The sequence below is a fragment of the Branchiostoma floridae genome, chromosome 1, assembly GCF_000003815.2.
Source record: "Branchiostoma floridae strain S238N-H82 chromosome 1, Bfl_VNyyK, whole genome shotgun sequence".
In the NCBI taxonomy this organism is placed as follows: Eukaryota; Metazoa; Chordata; class Leptocardii; order Amphioxiformes; family Branchiostomatidae; genus Branchiostoma; species Branchiostoma floridae.
This window is the reverse complement of record NC_049979.1, coordinates 11,352,756-11,373,482: the sequence shown is the minus strand read 5'-3', so window position 1 is coordinate 11,373,482 and position 20,727 is coordinate 11,352,756. Positions and strand designations below refer to the sequence as shown.

The following is a 20,727-nucleotide window of genomic DNA, read 5'->3' as shown; positions in this document are numbered from 1 at the left end:
TCCCAGCAAAACTGGTCTCCGGGGACAGCCGCCTACCAGACCGATTCGTAGGGCAGGAATCAAAATGTCACACTACAACGGGTCTCCAATTTCTGGAAGGGTGGCAAAATCACCAATTGCAACGTCCGGCCGCACCTTTGAGCTTCGGCCGTAAGTCTAGAATCTACTTAAATTATTCAGCAAAGCAAATAGGATGTAAAATCTGCTTGTCTCTAGTGTATAGTTATTGTGCATGTGATTTCATTAACTTTTGTAAAATCAACGATATTCAGAAGGCTTCAGAAGTACCACGAGTGATATCATACAATGTTGATTGAATGAGTAGAGATTAAAAGACGTCACCCTAGAGGATTATTGTTAACCTACGCCGTAGACGTTTCAACTTTCACATCGCTTGATAGATTTTTATGCCCTGGGGACGGTCAAAGGCACATGTGTGAATAGCAGGCGAAATCTTTACTTGCGGCACAAGTAAATAAACGCTTTTTGAAAAGTTGGTAAGGAGGAACAATATTAAACGGGGAGGATTATTGTCGAGGAAATTCCGCTCGTGAGGACATGGATATAACGTCCTTGGGAGGAAGTTACTAGTATGCCAAAATTGGTGAGGAGAAGTAATTCTATGGAACGTTGATATTAATATTTTTCAGTTGTAGTTGTACTCTACTCTCTCTACTCTATATGAAGCATGGACATGGACACCTGACGTGCTAATTCAGATTACGCTTAGTCTACAGTTTAGTCTTTGTTCTGTGCGTTTAGTCGTTACACAGCATTGGGCATGTACACAACCAAGATACACTTACTGAAGTACAGAGAAGAAAACAAATTCGCTGGAATTTCACAGGTTTTATCCCCAGGGGCAGGCAGGCGAGTTTCTAAAGCTTGACTCCCTGCTGACAATAATCCCGATAGCCCGTCCGAACGGTTCAAACGGTTCGGGATTTACTGTGGCGTGTCCAGAGATCCGCCTGGCTCCGACATGTCCGACCCGTGAGAACGTTGCCCCCAACCAGGGAGGTTTTATCAAACCCGGGACATTGAGGAAACAACTTCGTTACCTTCGTCATGGATTTAAAATTACCTCCGATCAGTGGTGTATGCGGAAATTGTAAGACGATCATAATCACATCATTATCTTCGCCGAGAAGGTTATATCTATGATATAATTTGCAACGGTACGTGGAAACATGACTTCCTCTTTGCTGCAACAAGTGAAAATTACGTCATCATACCACTGTGTTTCCACGAAAATGGGCGCTGAAACAACATTGTGCATAATACAGCCCACAGGAGTCCCAGTAAGTGCGGAAAAATACATGCCTTCAGTTAGCCAGGATTTTGACTGTGCTGTTGATAATTTCACATCTAACACACTTGGTAACACAGCTAAACGATGTAAAACAGTTTCTTACCAGTTCAGTCTTGAACATGAAGAAGGGATGTTTGCATTCCAGTCCGTTCGTATTCCACGGAAGTTTCGGCAGTCGGTTGGAACAGCACCAGAACATAATTCCACACAAATTGTTTGTGTTGCTAGTCCTTTTCCATCTCTCCATGGCAGTTTGATGCATCCTGACCCGAAACGACAACGTACAAACCCCTCACGCGACACCTCTTCCAACTTATCCATGATAGTCTGTACATTTAGCCTTAGTATAAGACTAAAAAGCGGAAAAATAACACAGGACATCAGGAAACGGTTTACTGATGAGTTTTCAATTTGAAATGACCGCGACGCACGCGCAATGCTCATGTTATCCCCAGGGGCAGACAGGGGAGTCTTTCAAGCTTGACACCCTGCTGACAATAATCGTGATAGCCGGTCCGAACGTTCAGAACGGTTCGGGAGGCACTGTTGCGTGTCCTGAGATCCGCCTGTCCCTGGCCAGATCCAGGGCAGTTCTCTAAGTCTAACCTTTCATATTACGAAGGATGAAGCGTCCAAATTTCTCAGGGGAACATGACACTGACCCCTAGATTGTGCGTCACCATCCCCAACCCCTATCAATTTGCGACGCACGGGTAGTGCATAGTCTCTCCTTCTGTAAGTGTAACGTGCTGGATGCAGCCATCCACGGCGTTTCTTGATCCAGTCGTCGCTTCGACTAACGAGTAATATATTTTCGAATTTTTATTGTACGTTTATGCTCTTAAAGCTAAGTACAGGTCAAAATGATAAAGTAGTTCTAACGCTTCTAACAACAATATGCATATAAAATGGTGGCGTTAGATGTTCGGCTAACCGTTCCCCGTGTCCTGTTTTGGATACCGTACTCCAGCGTGACACAGCACTGTACTTGTTTTTAGTCCCACTTTCTTGATATAATGTCAAGGGGAATATCACTGGTCAAACTCAACACGTTTTCAGAGAGTCGATTGAAGTCTCGCTGCTGCAGGTCGTCCAACAGGCCGAGGTGATCCAACCAGGTACTGCTCACAAGTTCCTTTCCGGCCAAAGCATGCGCTTTGACTCCAAACGATGGTGGAAATTTTGGTAAGTGAGAAACATTCAAAATATTGCACTTCACAAATCATGTTAGGTATTGTCCACAAGGCGAGATAATGCCGGACGCCATGAAAGGCAATAAAGATGCTAAATACATTTTCAACATTATCTCCCGTATTATTGCACATTTGGACAGAATCGTCGCTTGGTACAATGACAGTCAATCGAAACGTAGCGCAACTCAATGTCGTCTTATTTGTAAAGCGCCAGAGACAATTATTTAATCATAGGGTAGAAAGATTATATTTAGTTCTACAGAAAACAATGGTGGTCTGTAACTTTTCCCCACCCGTTTTAACGCCGTGCGAGCATGATCAATCCCGAGTCGTATGGTGAAGACCTCAGGTGCCAGGGTGACCTACAATAGCATTGTCGTTTATTCTTCTTATAGTACTTTATTACACTGGGCTTGGAAGACAACGATTTTATTGGCGTGGGCAATGTAGTTAGTAAATCAAACACGACAGCAGAACGGACAATATAGCGTTCGTGTGATTTAGAAACGAAATACGGCGTGCCGAATTCTTATTCGCCATGCCACTGCGACTATCCAAGCGGTATCTGCTGTTACGTGTTTAAGACTTTTTTCTCATTTATCGCTAGAGAAAAATAAAGAGACAAACAGGACTAAAACATATTCATTCTTCATGAGAACAGACTTCGTAACAATGACTTGTTCATACCTATAGATATTCATATGTCTGTTTAGTTATAGACCTAACGAAAGTCGCTTTACTTTTGTCGTGTCAATAAAGATTTTATATGCTGCATGCACGGCATTTGGTAGTGTACGAGATACGATACAAAGACTGGTACTTCGTGGCAGATTACCCTTTAATAATGGTCGAGAGGATAAACATGTAGGTGTGATCCGCGTACTCAACGCTGCATGGGTGTGATGGACAATCCAAACTGTGCAGGTCGCGTACTGTTCCCTGGCCGGCTTACTCTTCTATTCATTCTATTTCTACGGTTTTCCAGCGACCCGGAGTCTGGTACTGGTAGAGACTAACATTTTGCTGCAAGGAGAGAGCAAGCCGACATGCAAGTCGGCAAGCAAGCCTGCCGACTTCATTAGACAAACAGGCATTTGTCGCAGTTCTCCCAGACGTATTTTCCCGTCCATAAAACTCGGACAGGGCCCACAACCTAAATTATGTCACAAAATGTGGCAATATGTAACTGCGAAAATTTTGGGATTGTCTTAATCACGTGGTTGAACAACGTGTTTTGGCTCGCCATATTCAGATGAATTTCCAAGAAACTTGATAGTGGGGCATAGGATTTCAGTTTCAGTTTCTTACAACCAATCATGTGGCTCATTATTTGCAGTGAAAATCGACGTCTCCGGCTCATTTCGTACAAATCGTAGCGATTGGCTAGCTAATCTCCAAGCAGATCCTACGGTGCCATAAGATAGTATCAAAGCTTGCCAAGGAGTGTAGCCGGCTAATGGAGTCAAACAGGCACCGGAGATCTGCCTTCACCCGAACAGGGAGGAGCATTTCTATTCAATAAAGGTGTCTCTGCCCCTCCCTGTGCTATATTAACAGCTACGCGAATATCTGAGGTGCTAATGATTTTACGAGCAATTGGGCTTTCTGAGCAACGTTCGCACATGCAGAAAAACTGCACTGAGTAGCGGAGCAGATTCTTCAAAGGGTGACTCAACACTGTAAGCTGGAAATTGGAAAATGAACAGCATGTTATAAGTGTATGTAAACTTTACTAGAAGACCCATCAGTTGGTTTTTGCTACTCTATTGAGTATTGTATTATACTCTACTCTTCACTTCAGACAGCCGTGCGTGGTGACATATATGTACAAGAAAACACGTCACCCATTCATTAGTCGCGGCCAAAATATAATATAGAAGAAAAGTTGTAGATTTGAAGGTAGAAAAATCTCAATTTTTTAAATTTTCATAGTACATTTTGTATTGTTCTGGCGATAGTGCAACGCTATTACTATTAGTGTTCGCCCGCTCTGGCTGTTGCCCCGCAATAATGGACGTAATGCATGCCTCTAACAATGTCTAATAGTCTCACCTACGGACTCTACTGCTCTTCTGGCCGCTGCGCCTAGTGTACGGAAGGGGGCGCTGTCGCACGGCTTCATACAATTTAGGGACTTAGAAAAAATTGCCGCCGCCCTGCCAAATTTTGTCTAAGTGTTTTACGGCGCCCGAAGCGTCCGGCGGTCCTGAACTGCCGAACGTGCTGAACCACTTAATGACGGTTCACCGCCCGGCGCTCGGACTGGCAGCCTCGCGGGCCGGACGGCTTTGACGTAGGCGGACCGCTCGGACTGCCCTCGGACCGGTTCGAACCGTTCGGGGCGAGTTGATTTTCACACAGGTAGAAAATTCCTCTGATCCAGTTAAATGCTGGGAGATGCAGGGCATTGTGGGGAGTGGCAAACAAAATCATTCCCATGGCAACATAAAGCTGACTAGCTACACAATTAGTACCCCGCATCTCCCAGTGTGCTATGGGATCTGTGAAAAAGGTCTACAGTGGGAGTATCTGAGAACAATCGACAATAACGTTGTTTAATTGCTGTAAATAAATTGATTAATCAATTGTTGTAGTGATGAAAAAATATCTTGACAAATGTGATAATAACAAAATGTTCCACCAGCTCTAAGTGCAAAACAACTTTACAATATCAAGTATTTGAAACATACATAAATAGTAGGAAGTGTTGGTCGCGTTCTGGTAGTCCATTATAGGTCCCTCTTCAGGGAGTATCAGCCAGGAGTAGGGACTGGCCGTTAGGTTGACCTCCGTGCCATTGTACAGCACAGGTAGGGTGAACAACTCATTCTGCGGCACAGGCAGAACAGTTGTGAAGTTGATGTTGTCATAGTTTTCTGGAATCGGAGCTGATGATATGTTTAGCAGAACTAGACGAATATCTCGTGGTTCTGGGGTTTGCTCAACGTCCAGGTGGATGCTGAGTGCAGTTCCGGACTTCTGCGGGCGAAATTCTGCAACCTGCAGAAAGAAAGAAAGAAACAAATTGAGACTAGATGGGTATGAAACACAGAGTTTCCCAGCCCTCTCGGCTTTCGTGGTCTCATGTTCAAAGGTACATGTATATGGAACAAGCAAAACATGAAACACTCTTCAAAAGGTCATATCAGGCTAATAAAGCCAAGTGCTTCTCTTGACTGGTGAGAAAGTATTATACATGGAAACTAAGGAATACTTGTGAAAGCGTTCGAACATTTTCTCTTTTTACTAACAGTCCCATTTCAATCTGAAGGTAGAATGGAATATACCCTATCCCTTTAGAAATACCTCCAAATTAAAGGTTAAATGGACTATACTAACATAATATATTTGAACTTGCTGTGTATGTATAATACATTGCATTTATTCACTGAAATGTCAGTTTAACATCAGTGACTAAATGCAAAATATATTCAATACACAGAATGTCACACATTCAAAAGCATTTATAGTTAAAATTGCAACTTTGCACACCCAAAATGGCAACTGAGAAACTAGTGCTGCAACGTTGAGAAGGAAAGTACCAGTAGTGACAGAAAGTGAGCTATAAGAAGTGCTAACAAACTTACAGCAGTGTCACTATCGGAGTCAATCCTGCCGACATGAGTGAACATGGTGCTGGCCACATCCTGCTCATCCCGGCGGATGATCATGTCGATGGGGTCGGGGAGATGGTCGACAGGTTTGATCTCACCTCCAACACGGACTGTCATACTCACAACCTCGGACCGGATCTCTTGTGAGTTACCAGCGTATTGCAAAGGGTTGAAGTTAGCCTCTGTCAGCTGGAAACGACATTCAAATTTTGAGTATGGCAAATGCTACATTAGACGTTGATAAGTTTTGCAAATCACTTAGCTAAATACTGTTTCTTATTTGAACCAACAATTTAGTGGTAGATTGCAATTTACTTAATATTATCTCTTGGAATCGGAAATTCATCTTTGATTACCTGTCAAATCTCAATCATTCAATCATCCTTGCAGAAATACAGTGATGTACATTCTGAATATTGTTAGTCTTTCAAGATGTGAATAAATGACAAGCATAGTAACTAGTAACAGCAAGACATAGACTTAAAACCACTTATGTTATCAGTAATGTTGAAAGCAGCATTACCTATAGAAAACCTAAGATCATGAGGACAAGGTAGAATTACATTTCACTCACCACAAGACCTACAATGTCATTTTCATGGCAGCCTGAAGACAGGTCATGGAATGGTGGAGTAACCACCACCAAATCTTGCACAACAAGTATCTTCCTACGCCCTTCTTCACATCCTCCTTTCTGTACTTTTAAGTGAAGCTTTGGCAGTTGAAAAACCACCGTTGTTCCCTGACTCTCCTCGGCCATGAGGTTATCAAGATACGTCTCTGCTAGGGTGTCCATTGTGTTGTACACAGCGCTGACAATTTGTTGGACCTGGAGAAAGAAGTATCAATATTATAGACGTATCTGTCAGAAATGGCTTCTGCAAACCAATCTATCATACTTGTTGTTGTGTATAAGATAATCTGTATGCATAAATAATGGTTTACTCACAGTACTCTAATCAAGAATTATCAACTTGTATGCATAAATCATTCACACAAGCAAGCAGTCATCTTTTTAACCTACCTTCTCGGTGTCTTCGGCATTGGAAGACACATTCGATGAGTCTTCCAACATGTGGGTCATTCCTATTGAGGACGATATAAAGACTCACTAAGAGACAAGACAACCACAGAACAAGCAACAAAAATGGCAACAATGAAGGTTCTGAATTAATTGCAAGATTCTAATTTAGTCCATACCTGTAAACATGGTACATGTCAGAATGTTTACTTCTTCCACTGACATGGATGATCCAGATTCTGTCATATTCTTCAATGCATCCGCCGATGCCTGAAGTGTCTTTGCGGCCGTAGCCTGAAAATATGGATCAAGATGTTCACAATATTACGTAGACACTTAAGGTTATAAAAAAGCAAGGAGGTTGAAAAGAGGAACCTCCTTGGTTAATGGTTACTGTCTATTTACCATCTGCATTAAAAAAGCAATAAGTATAAAAAGGAGTACAGATAACATCAAACTGAATACAATTCTTGAGAGTAAAACACAAAACAAAACATAAAACAAGACAAAGCAATGGAACATTTTCTAGCTTCAGTAGATAACACGTTATCAAGAGGTAGGATTAGATAGTTTGACACCTTAGATGCTAAAGTCAAATTCTTGGCAGAAGCCAGAGTCACGAACGTTGCAACGTCTTGGATTGTACCCAGGTCTTTCATCTCAGATCTGGAGATTATCGCAATAACATCATCAGGAGAAGCTGCTTCTCCTTCCTGTCACACACACAAAAAAAACAGAAAATTAATTTTAATAAATAATTTTAATAAATTAAAAAGATCTTTGTCTACATCGTAGGCATCTACATCATATATGCAGGTGTCATACATTCATTTATTCTTTTCTTGTACACCCAAAATAGTCAAACACACCGTCAACAGCATTATCACTCCTAGTTTACAATGACTTAAATTCCACCAACATCAGGTCTACTTAATAATGCAAATAGGTTCATTAAGCCTAAGGTTCATTAGCTAAGATCATACTTACTGACAAAGCTTCTGTAATGTTCATCTCTGCCACCAGTCGCCCATCAGTTGCCCAGACCCAAAGTCGCACGATGAGGGAATCTTGTGGTAGGACGTCTGGACAGTATCGTGGAATCTTTTTGAATGAAGAAAAGTAGTTATTTTAATGGCTTTGCTCTGCTGATTAATAATTTCCATCTTCCATCAACTTAGTGGAATGCTTATAGTTGTGGTCAAATGGCCCCGCATTGAACAAACCCATTAAAAATAAATGTAACACTTCAGGGGCAAGATTCATCGGATATTAACTATTGTTTTATTTAATGTTAAAGAGTGTTCAATATGCATACCATTGTTTCATAAGGCATTATTGGCAATGTAGTCATCACAAAGTCGCTGTCAGGTGGAAACTGTACTTTGCCCCTGTCTTTCTCGTACGGAGCGACAATGCGAAATTTGTAAGTCACTGGGCCGAGTTCATCAACAATTTCTGCAACAGATTGTACATGACAATTTACAAACCTGCAAAGTTCAAACAACACATCATAACTAATGTATACATTAAGATTGCAGGATTGGACAAGTTTTCTAAAATTCACTTGTCCTATTGGACAACTATGTGAAAAATTTACTTGCCCGAACCAACTTTTCACTTTAAATCTAAACACAATTTACATTGTATCTTCACTTCCAGCGATGGAATTCTTTTATCATTGGCTTTGAAATCTTTTTTCTCTGTTTGATGCCATAACTAAAAAGTACCAAGTATATCAAAATCTCATTCATGGAAAAATTCTACTTGCCCGATCATAGGACATGTGCTTGCCCATGCAATTGGCACTTTCACTAATGCCCAGGACAATCGGACTATTGGACTTGCTTTGTATGTGTAAAACCAGGTGTAAGACATTCATTTCCCACCTTCACAACAGATGCAGCCAGTCGAATCGTTGCGGTGTATACTACAATTAGCGCTATTGCTACCAAGGCTGGGGCCCGGTCTCACTCGAAATGCCCATGTTGAAACTGCACCTTCAGTGCTGCAATCTTGGATGTGGTTGACTAAACGTATGATGTAGCTTTCCCCAGCCTAGCAAGAATAAAAACAGAATAATTGTTAACCAATACCCATATTTGATAAAACTAGCAATTTGCATCTATATCCTGACAACCATTATTATTGATTAGAAAGGTAGGCTGTCAGAAAAAGGTCAGGAGTGTTCCTAAGACAGTCCATTCAGAATTGTTACCAGGCTTCAGTCTGCTGTGAACTTGCCATCGTAATAGATTAATGTGCATGTGTCTAAAATAGTAACAGCAGCAGGAGCCAAGTGCTTTGCTTGTGGCTTCAATTCCTGCCCGAGTTAAACCCAAACAGTACAAACTACTTCTCTGCCTTCTCTGCTTTACACTTATCACTTATGGGAATGATTACTGATGTTGAACACACTGTGCTATCAAGGTATTAGCCCCCTGTAGTATGATTCTGTGCTTTCATATAGCTGTGTGGCTCAGGGGCTGAAGAAAGGAGATAGGGGCTGCCCATGCAAATTACTTTGACTGAACAGTGCAAAACTGTATCACAAAACCAAATCATAACGATTACCTACTTTAAATGTGTTCGCTTCCACAAGAAGCATTTCCCTGGTCACATCTTTTGTGGACGGTAGGCCTGTATAGGCCTCTGGGGACCCCACAACTGACCACTGGTACATGGCGGTAGTGTTCGTTCCAGGGACAGCCTGGAGCAGGAGAGGGGCCATCGGGTCCAGGCTGGTCTGGTCACAGTTCCTGGTACACCTGATCATGACGACAAATGGCAACATACTTCAGTTTTCATGGATAATTAATTACAGACGTGACTCTTATATTGGAAACTTTGGAAATGTAATTTCGTAACTTGGGTAAAAGAAAAGTATGGCTGTCTGTTGAAGTGCAAATGAAAAGCAAATTACGCCAGTAAACAGCTGGGTCACAGCCTCACAGGTCATTGCAATGATACACAAATTATGACATTGAAAACATCATCATATGATGCAGCTGCAAGTGCACATGACAAGTGGTCCATACAAATGAAGTTCATTGGAAGAAGTTTACTTACACGATGGATAATTGACAAGCTGCATTATCATGGAGGGCTATTGTCTGAGACGCAGAGACCTCACCCCTCCCCGGATGGGAGGCCACGACCGTGACCCTGAATGTCGTATTCGCCGGCAGACTGTTCCCTAAGTACAGCACTCCTGGTCGACTGTCGGTCTCTACTGCAGCACAGTCTTCAACAGCTCCTGTTGACACATTTCTAGTATGTCATATCATCCCCAGTTTACATGTAAATAACCTACAGACCTAGAGCTTTTTTTATACAGTTGCTTTCCATACTCCCGAGGAATGTGAGACATTGCACAGTCTAGTGAAGTAAGATGATATTATTTGATAGACTATGTGATTTGTGTAATCTTTTTATAAACTGCCACCCGTTGCATGCTTTGACCGAAGTTACAATGATAATCATAAAATTGTCTATGTATGAACCTAGTGTTGCAAGTGTCATTTTGATGATGTAGGGGTAGCAGGTTGGACCAATTTATCTAGGGCAAGTATTTGAAGGTACCTTCCCAGCTGAAATAAGGTACCCAAATCTACACCTGGTGGAGTGAGGAAAGTTATATAAAGCACCTGTCCCAAGGACATAATGTCCAGCTGGGGATGCCAGAAATCAAACCCCTGACCTCTTGATCTCCGGTCCACAAATGCCATGTGAGCATTCATCGCCAAGATGTAGATTACAGAAACTAATTAGTAGTGCTGTAAATGTTTAACTCACCGCCACGTGTCTGGTTGCATGTCCACGTGTACTGCCACATAGACGGGTCGGATAAACCCTCTGGGTCCCAAGACCCCTCTGCACTCACCCAGATGTCATCGTGAGCATAACGGGTGACAAGCGCCGGCCCCAGTGTTACCCCCAACGGCAACGCAAAAACTTCGACCCATGTTTGTGCCACCGAATACACTTTTGTGTCAGTTGAGCTGTCTTGCACAATGACTTGGAACTAAAGACATAAAAACGATTATTAACCGTATTGAAATACCAAGTCAAGTAACTACATGTACGTGCCACATCTGAATACATGCTTATACTTACATTTAAGTTTATAAGATAAAAAAAGCTTAATTTATTTGGATTAAACATGACAGTTAAGATGCAAACATTTTATAAAGTATAAATCACTATACTGTTCACTATTGTTTGTCATATTTTGTCACTTGCAATTAGCCCATGGGCAAGAATTTGCAATAAACTTAATTGGATTGAAACAGTCAATAACTGTAATAACAGGCACTCTCACTTTTATCTGCAGTCTTTTTTTTGAAAACCCACCATACAGTAGATTATTCCATTCTTACTACATTTTATTAATTCTTCATCAACAAAAAGGATATTATCATACGTACAAGACATTCTGTTGTCAGTACTATACTTTATAAATATATAAGTCACAGTTGAGACATACCTGAATCATGTACTTCCAAGGCTGTAGTGACCGGCTGGGTAGCACCAAGTCCTCCTCGTCAGCCTTTATGTTCAAATTTGGCTTGTACAGAGTGGCTCCACCACTCAGCACTTCCTTGAGAACGTACCACTGGTACCTGGTGATGACACCACCGGGGCAGCCCGTCAGGTCAACCTCACCTCGGAACATGTTTTCTGCATGGTAGCCGAGACGAATGCGTCCATCATACCTGTTTCAAGAGAAGGTTTCATGTAAAAATTATAACTTCCAATTTGCCAGGTGTCAGTTCTTCTTTGCATCATATTTTATTCCTATTTTGTTTTCTGTGGATCAGGCAAGAGGACTACTGCTTATTTGAGGACATCTCCTGTTCGATACGCATATTAGGAGAAAAATCAACAAAACAATAAGGTGATTATAATGCAGAGAGGCATCATTTTATCATAACAGTTTTACCTGTGGAAATATTTACATTGAAACACACAAAAGCAACAGGTAAGGTTTTTGTTGGGGGGGGGGGGGCAATTACCTCCGAATCCCTTCCACCATGGAGGCGTACACCATACAGCTGCCTGCAGTATTCTCGTCTGGTGCGGTGTTCTCACAGACTCCAAGTCTTGAACAAGTAACTTGCAAATCTATAAGGCATCAATCATTGTATCAGAAAACTGGTACCATATAACACTTTAACTGATCCCATTAGACAGCGAAACTTTCACAACAGGGAACAACATTATATGAAGACTACGATGTTATTAGGAGTCAGTTTCTAAAAGTCCAGGGCTAAATGCAGTCCCTCCCCACAGAGTTTGTGGCTGTTTTGTGGCCTCTATCTAAAATATGATGAGACTGATTTACAATAAGTACCAATAGGAGCTCTGGACTATTTCTAGCTGCAAAAAAGCAGTGCCATACTGGAGCTCAGTATTCTCTGTTACCATGGTAACCAGTCATGTCAGCCTCCAACACTAATCAACAGTTCTAAACAGTCTACATGACTTAACTAGCAGCATTAGGATATCCCAGATTCAAAAAGGTGTAATGAGGGTCTGCTGCAAGAAGTGTGATTCAAACTTATCAAAAGTACAGCATAAAGAAAACAACCATCTGGTTCTTCGCAGTGGGTTCCCGTGTAGCCCCAGGGACACTGACAGAGGTAACCGTTGAGCCGGTCATGGCAGGCACCAGGGCCACAGGGACTGCTCTGACACTCATCTACATCTGTAAGTACAGACACAGCAAAGATTTTGATTTATTTAGATATTCATCACTCTGATGTATGCATTAAGCACTGCTTGTTTGGGGGACTTCATACACAACAATACAATACCATAACAACTGAATAAAGAATTATACAAGTCAAAGTCAACGATGATAATCGATACAGTTAAGACACAGTAGCACAGGATTCACATGATCATTCATAACCTTTAGCCTAGCCTGTTCATGCCACACATTGGTAGACTCAATCACATGGGACAGTCGTCCAGGATTTTGATAAAGTGCATGTTTCAAACTAAAGTACAGGTTAGAATGCAACTTGAAGCCCCAGGGTTGCCATTTTACACACTGTCAGGCTCCTTTTAGTTGACTCACCCTGGGTACAGTTTTCCCCTTCCCATCCATCCAGACAGAGGCAAGCATATCCTGTTGAAATTGATGCATCTTCAACACAAGTCCCGTAGTTTTGACATGGTCCACTTTGGCAGCCACCTGAAGCAGAAAATAAAAGGCATGAATACAGGTGTCAGCATACATTCTGAAGTAAACATCAATCCCTTTGAACATGTCCCCACATCCAAACCCTGACTGCAGCACTGAAACAATGAGGTGGCTAGTTCAGAGAAACTCCATTCCAGTAGGGCGGCAACTGCACTGCCACTGTGCTGTGATGGAGTGATTTGGTTTCCACCTTTCCATAATTTATGCATTGCAATGTACACTTTTAAAACACATCCAACCACTAAGGAAGTATGAATCTTTTGCATCATTTACGCCAATTACGCCCTTATTTGCATAAACTGTGTCAGTGAATGTTCCATTTAAGTATTTTAACATATTAAATCACATACATTACATGCAAGTCCTAGCATTATGGAAAACATTCAATTCCCGTTTATTTTTCATGCAAACTTAAAGTCTCAACTTGCTTGATTTGTTTTTCATTGTTTAAATTTCTGTCTGCTATCTGCATACCAAATATCAATGAAATCTGTCGTTTCGGCATCCAGTTATCCTCATTGATAGATTTTACTAAAAATGCCTCTGAGTCAGATTTCTGCAGTTCCAGAGCAGCTGCTGCCAAGGGACCCAAGCTACATCAGTTCTTCCCCAAGACAACATAGGAAGTTGCGATATAATCATTGTCTGACATTAAGATACAAGTACCTGTTGTGCAATGACCCGTTTCCAATATGATGTCATCCAGTGCAATCTCCCCAGTAATGTCTGATCCACTGATTCCCTCTATCACCACCTTAGGCAGGAATGTGACAGGGAAAAACGTATTGATCAAAGTGTCAAAGTGCACGCCTACATTTGTATGTCAAGGCAGTAGAGGTTTTTTTTTTCAATCCATTTGTAAACTTTGAGGTACAATTCCAACTTTGTAATCTGCAAATTGGTATGAAAAGCTACAAATTTGAATTGTTTAATTGTTTCCATTTGCTGAAATCTTGTGAATGTTTCCTATTTGTTGCATCCATGTGTGCATGTAATGTTTCTCTTAAGGCAGGACTATTTTATGACCCCATTTTTCATTATTGTGAGATGATTAACATAAAATATATTCCCATGATTAAATGTGCTGTTAAAAGAAGTTGTGAGTAATCCCTTTATAAAGACTCTCAATCAATTCAGGTGATAATCTTTGGTCTGAAGAGAATGAAAATAATTTTACTAATAAGGAACATTAAGACCATTGAACCATTTCTGGTTGCTCATTGGTTGCCCAAATTGAATGATCTCTGTCCTGTACAAATGAGGCCTGACCATGTCTCAGTAGAAAAATGATAATCTTTATTCATTTATCTTCTTTTAGAAGTAGAACCTACATGATAACTGCCAGTGATGCCGATCTCAACTTCAGCACTGAGCCACTGGTTGCCCTGCTCGCCTGTCCGGGTGAAGACGGGGACTGCTGGAGGAGAAGAGTCCGTCCGTACATACACGTTCAACGTCTCGATGGCGCTGCCGTACATGTGGTACCAGAAGTGCAGGTACATTGTACAGGCAGTGGTTACCGTGGGGCTGTACAGGAGTGCCCTGTCACCGGCAACTCGTGGGGAAGATGTCTCGATGTACATGTAATGGCCGCTTTCGTCTGAGGAGCAAGAACATTCATTTAGTGATACTTTCCCAGAATGTTTAAATCTTTCTCTTCACACTGCTTGTGGAACCCTTGGTATCTATGGCATCTATTGTTATTCCTATATTCCTATATATTGGCATTCCTATTGTTGCATATTATGTACACTTTTTGCTTAATTCACTTTAAATGAGATAAAACTGTTACGTTCAACCTAACTAACACATCACAATTCATTGTATCACATGTGCCTATTTTCCTGTGTACCCAGATAACATGAAATCGATAACATTGATAAGTTAGAATGATATTTCCCTTACCGAATGAGTTTCTGTATAAGTACAGTTCTCTTAGATGTGGCTGCCAGCCTCCGTGGGTTTGAGTGACCACGAACTTCCAGTACCGCGCTGTTCCCTGGAAACCGCCGAACTCCTGGCGCTGGGCCGTCCCTCCCAGCACATTATCGACGGTCACGACATCCTCCCAGTTGTACGGACTTTCAATTCGCGATATCTGCAGGGTGAAGGTTGCGATGTCGTGGGTGACATCTCCATAGTTGTTGACCGCGATGCGGGCCAGAGTTTGGGGCGCTGCGAGGTCCAGTATGATGTACCAGTTGACCAGGGGATTCCAGAAGGTCCCTTCGTCTCCATCCAAAGCTTTTGTGGCATCTCCGTTGTCCTCCACAACCCATGATGAATTCTGCTTCAGCCATGGAGTCTCTGGGGTAAAGGGCACAGAAACAAAATCGTCGATCCTGTGGTACGGTACTGTCTGAGACTATGGGTTTCGAGTAGGTGGATGGGTAAAATGCAGCAAGGTAATGATATTTTCAGGTCATCAGGAAAACATTACAGAACAAAATTCAAGGGATACTACCCGAGTTTGCCATTTTGAACCCAGTTGTAAAAATGTCACTGTTTCTGTCATTTGTATGCCTTCCTCGAAAACATTACATGATACAGTGACATGTCATGATGATGTTTCTATGAAAATTAAAAGCAGTGAAAGCCTACCAGCAAATACTTGGACTTCACTAATGGTCAGTATTTGGGTGCTAGGGGATGCGAGGCGGATGCCTACATATCGTCCCTTCATCCCCGGACATGAGACGGAAATGGACTGCTGACTTAGGTCGATTTGATGATCACCACCACACTTGCGGTTTTCGATGACCTGGTCGGAATCGCCGATGTGGATGTTGAAGGGGTTGAGCTGTTCCCTCCAGTAGTCCAGGCGGTTAAAGATCTCCACTCTGCAGATATTGAATACAGATCAATTGCACTTGATATATATTCTTGCTACTCAGATTACGTTTTAATACTCTACTGACGGAAAGTATATTGTAAAACTGGTTTAAATCTGTGTATGTGTCCCTGTGCTTCTTTGTGCGGACTTGATGTCAATGATTTAAGCTTTAAATGTTGTTCTACAATGTTTCTGGTTTCTATTTCACAAATTTGGCATTTTTTTTTCACATTTTGTTTTATTTCTTGCATCAAATTTGAGTCTGTATAGGACGTTGTCTATAAAATATAACATTGTGGCCATATGTATGTATGTACATGTATGTGGACATTGTAATGACAGATGGGCTATGCATTCTGTACACGTACCTGATAACCACATACGACTGGCCAAGATCCACCCACCAGCTGGGATGAGATTCCCAGTTGGTGTGTATACAGGAACCAGCGTCCCAGTTGGGGTTGGTGTTCCCGTCTACGGCCAGGTGAGCAGGCCTATCATACGAGGTGCTTGTCTGGTTCGCTGTCTTCCCCAGGGCGACATTGACACCTGCCACAGGTCAGAGGAATATCATTAGCAGCGTCAGATGTAGTTACATTATTGTACAGATGTAGTTAGACAAATTGATGTAGTTACATCAATGACAACAGCTACAATGTACCTATTCTTAAGACAGCTTTTTTCCCTTCTGTAGCCCAAAATTTGTCTATTTCGTAAAATCATCACATTTATGTATCAGTTCAGGATTACTAATAAAAGTACATGTGCATATGATCATAAACATCCCCTGTGGGCTGTGGTGCACAACAAACAATGTTGCATTCCTGCACACTATCGCAATATTTGCTCAAATTACTTTAATTTGTGCTCCCAAAATGATATTGTTATTTGAATGAATTCTAAATGAGTACCTGTTGAATCTTCAAACCATTATTTGATTCGCTAGCAAGAGTAAATTAGGCTTTGGTACAGTACATACTTTTGTAATTCCACTAGTGTTTAATAATCAGTCACAAAACCACACCTTCATTTAGCTGACAGATGAATCCCCTGAGGTTGTTGCAGTCTTCTTCGTCCCATGTGGACCCAGTCCCCCTGAAACTGACACAGCCGCTTGGACCATTTGGTTCACCAGGGTACCAGTTGGAATAGCCGGATGAAGTCACGTTTTGGCCATCTTCAAATACCCACTGGCCGTCACTGTTGGCTGTCAGCCCTACCCAGGGACTATCTACTACTTCGAGTAGATTGACAAGAAAAGTGCTGGTCGCACTGTTTTTTGGCATGGCCAAAATCCCCCCGTCTGCTGCACAGGTCTCCTTAGCCCCTTCACGTGTCTTCAGCTCCATAAAGCTCTTGTAGCAAACTCCAGTAAAACGAATGTAGTCTGCTATTTGACAACCTGTTAAATGCATGAGAATTTGTAAATGAATGAATCTGTATTCATAAACTCCTAAAGCCTGTAATGGGAGACTGAGAACAGCTGTGTCAATACTTGCTCCAGTGCTGACAGTGACAGAAACGCAGATATCAAATTCAAATATCGTAGATAATTTGGTACTTACCCCCCATGGTGTGGTCATAGGGTGGTCCTGTGTTGCCAGTATCTGTGGATCCCTTATGCCTTGTCCAGTCAAAGTCATCCTCCGAGTCCTGCATCCAGCTGCACAGGTCTGTCTCAAAGTCACAGTCAAACACACCTGGAGTGGAGGAATAAAACATCATTAGGCACTTATAGTAATAGGCTTTCCTAGACTGTATCATGTGAAATTGCCTGGCATAATAAGCAGCATGTTTGGCTCAGGACCTACAGGTTCCGGTTTCGAATCCTGCCGTGTCACTAAAGTGCCCTTGGGAAAGGCACCTAACATGAGTTTCCATACCTCGCTCAGGTGAAAATGAGTACCTGGTTTTGACTAATTTCTCTATCGGGGTTTCCATAGTCGCTTCCCTGAGAAGCCAGTATAGAAGCCCAGGTAGAAAGTTGAATGACACCAAGGCTAAGGCTAATTCTTTGAACCCGTAGTGTGTTTGCTATTGTGTGCACAGTTGCTGTCTTTTACAGGTGACGAACCATCTGTCCCCTGGTTGGGTGTAGCTGCATCTTTAGAATGACAATACATATACTGATAGCATCATTTACCCTCGCAGCATGATTGTATGTCCCATAGAGGCCCCTGGCACAGCGTCCCGTTGTTCCTGGGGACGGGGTTGTCGCAGGTGCGAGAGCTGGTCCAGTACCCCACACCACAGCTGCAGCTGGGGGCGCTCCAGTTCCAGGCTGACCAGCCGCCGTCAACTGATACAGTCAGGCATAAAAGAAAAATAAGATTCGTATGAGCAGAAAAGTTCATCTGAGTTGGAGCATCATCAAAAGACTAAACTATTCTCCAACTCAAGAAAGCTCAATCATCTTCCAACAAACTTTTAACCTGTGGTGACATCACACGTGTATACAGCACTAGATAGCTGATGAAGACCAAGATATTCACTCACAAATTACCCTCAATGGATACTAAGGTATACTCTGTAAATATTGATAAAGGGTAATAAACAAATTCTACTATTTCTAGTACACACATTTGACCTGTGGAATAATATTACATATATATAACAATTTGGCCTACCCCGTAATAAACACACTGTGTCCGTAACATTTGGCTTGCAGGTGCAAAGTGGACAGTGCCCATCTTGAGTCTCCACAGTTTCACATGTACAGTTTCCCCTGGGAACTGGACAAGGCTTGTCTGTGCCCGAGACGGCAATGGAGAGCTGGAGAGCTGCGATAAGAAACAAAACCTCAGATTATCAAAGGCTTCACGAAATCTTGCGAGGACCTCTCTTATACAAGAGCTCAGACTAGTGATGTATTACTAATACACAAGGCATGAAGCTTTTCAATATTTCCTTGATCGGAAGAAACATGGGTGGGGCCGTGTAGCGCAGTGGCAGCATATTCGGCCCGCGACCGGGAGGTTGTGGGTTCGAATCCAGCTGCCGTGTTACCGATCTTGTGCCCTTGGGAAAGGCACTTTACACGACTTTCCTCACTTTACTCACTGACAGGTGAAAATGAGTACCTAGCTTCGGCTAGGGCTGCCTTCTGATGGAGGTCCCGTGTTCGGGGAGAGCAACACCCCAAGCATGTTAAAAGAACGCATGTGCGAACATGAGCGGATCAAACCATTCCGGCCAAAAAGGGGTAGGGAATCTCCCGAGCAGCCCTCGTAACCCCTGCTTCGCCTATTGGGTCAGTTAGTCCTCACTCATCGTGAGCAATTGGTCTGGTCTCAATCATGATGTTTCTGACCTAGGGCGAAGAGATGCTGTCACAGTTACAATCGTGTAACCCGTAACCTTGAGTGGCCTTCAGGCCTTGTTATGTGGTGACCATTAAGTAAAAAAAACAAAAACAAAAAAACAATGCTTTCTGGGACTTAAGCCTTTTTACAGGATGGCTACCATGGTGGCTCATGGCAGAAACCTGAAGTAGGTACTGGGTACTTAAGAAAAAGAGAATCAATGAAAAAATATCCTCCCACCTGATGCACAATGGGGATATTACACTCGGTTCACCAAAGGCAAAGATGAAATGTATTGATTGTTCTCTTTGGGAATTATGAGCCAGACCCAAAGTCAGGGCCCATCCCATAATTTAGACCCATAGTGTACCAAAAGTAACCTGTGAAACCAGACTCCTTAGAGGCGGTTGAGAAAGGGTTTGCGATCCCCCGCTGCACACACAAGCCTCCCCACGACCTGGTCCCAACTATTGCTTGCAGTCACCAAGAGATCTGTTTTCCCAGGGTAACCAAATGTCACATGACTTTTTCAAAGCTCACAAGTGTGTATCTTTTAGAAAAGATCATACAGTAATAAGTGCCACAGTCAGTTCTACAATTCTGATTTTAAATTGAAACTTTTCAATAGAAGGTCTTCTTTTCTTACAACTAAGTTTTCATACAAAATATGCATCAATGAAACAGCCAATAGCTATAACAAGGAAGATTATATAGCCTCCTAGGCTATACATACAAATCACAAAGTAAAATGGCTGAAAATGCTTCTACATACATGACTATACCACAAAATCCTTTTCTCTTGGATAGCAAGCATTACCCAGTAGGCCAGTAAAAATAGGTCCACTTATTACTCAAACATTGAGTACTAGTAGAAGTACTGGTAGGCTTTTTACTAAATTTTAGTACAGTTCCTAATTGATAAGGCATATGATGTGCTTGATATTGAAACATGATTTCACCGAATGTGAATTACCCAGCTATTAAAAAATTACTCAAATTCTAAATTGGGGGAGGGGGGCATCAAAGTTGGGCCTGCCCCATTCAAACCCAGCATACGATGTACCGAAACAAGACCGCCTCGTTAAAGCACTTAACAGTTATTAAAATACTTACCCACCTTTCAATCTCAAACACTTTTCTCCAGGAGAAGGTCTGATGCGTCTACAATATAACCATGTATTAAAAGGAGACAGGGGGTCGTTCTTTTCAAACTCAGAGAAAAGCTCGCTCTACTAAAGAAACCTCAC

General features: G+C 42.1%; 2 protein-coding genes across 4 annotated transcripts in view; both read right to left on the bottom strand.

The window, feature by feature from the left end:
* LOC118418162 (polycystic kidney disease protein 1-like 2) overlaps positions 1 to 8,652 on the bottom strand; it is an 18,635-nt gene extending 9,983 nt beyond the window's left edge. Inside the window, exons 1-8 of one of the 3 annotated variants that reach the window (XM_035824008.1) lie at positions 8,456 to 8,652; positions 8,128 to 8,241; positions 7,719 to 7,853; positions 7,320 to 7,434; positions 7,144 to 7,205; positions 6,694 to 6,948; positions 6,093 to 6,308; positions 5,196 to 5,505 (exon numbers count right to left, since the gene is read on the bottom strand). In XM_035824008.1, coding sequence (XP_035679901.1) covers positions 5,196 to 5,505; positions 6,093 to 6,308; positions 6,694 to 6,948; positions 7,144 to 7,205; positions 7,320 to 7,434; positions 7,719 to 7,853; positions 8,128 to 8,241; positions 8,456 to 8,491 — 1,243 coding nt within the window. In that variant the 5' untranslated portion in view covers positions 8,492 to 8,652. Of the gene's footprint in view, positions 1 to 5,195; positions 5,506 to 6,092; positions 6,309 to 6,693; positions 6,949 to 7,143; positions 7,206 to 7,319; positions 7,435 to 7,718; positions 7,854 to 8,127; positions 8,242 to 8,455 lie in introns of those variants that run through there. The other 2 variants (XM_035824001.1, XM_035824015.1) reach the window with 2 other exon arrangements.
* On the bottom strand, positions 8,620 to 20,727 carry LOC118427443. The gene is made up of 19 exons (XM_035837248.1): positions 20,594 to 20,727; positions 18,806 to 18,958; positions 18,322 to 18,477; positions 17,744 to 17,878; positions 17,203 to 17,580; positions 16,547 to 16,727; positions 15,947 to 16,185; positions 15,251 to 15,652; positions 14,677 to 14,945; positions 14,012 to 14,099; positions 13,220 to 13,336; positions 12,728 to 12,844; positions 12,153 to 12,261; positions 11,624 to 11,852; positions 10,933 to 11,161; positions 10,207 to 10,393; positions 9,716 to 9,905; positions 9,027 to 9,195; positions 8,620 to 8,627 (listed from the first exon to the last, which is right to left on the bottom strand). The coding sequence occupies exons 4-19, from the start codon at positions 17,835 to 17,837 to the stop codon at positions 8,620 to 8,622; spliced, it is 3,006 nt and encodes a 1,001-aa protein (XP_035693141.1). The 5' UTR covers positions 17,838 to 17,878; positions 18,322 to 18,477; positions 18,806 to 18,958; positions 20,594 to 20,727.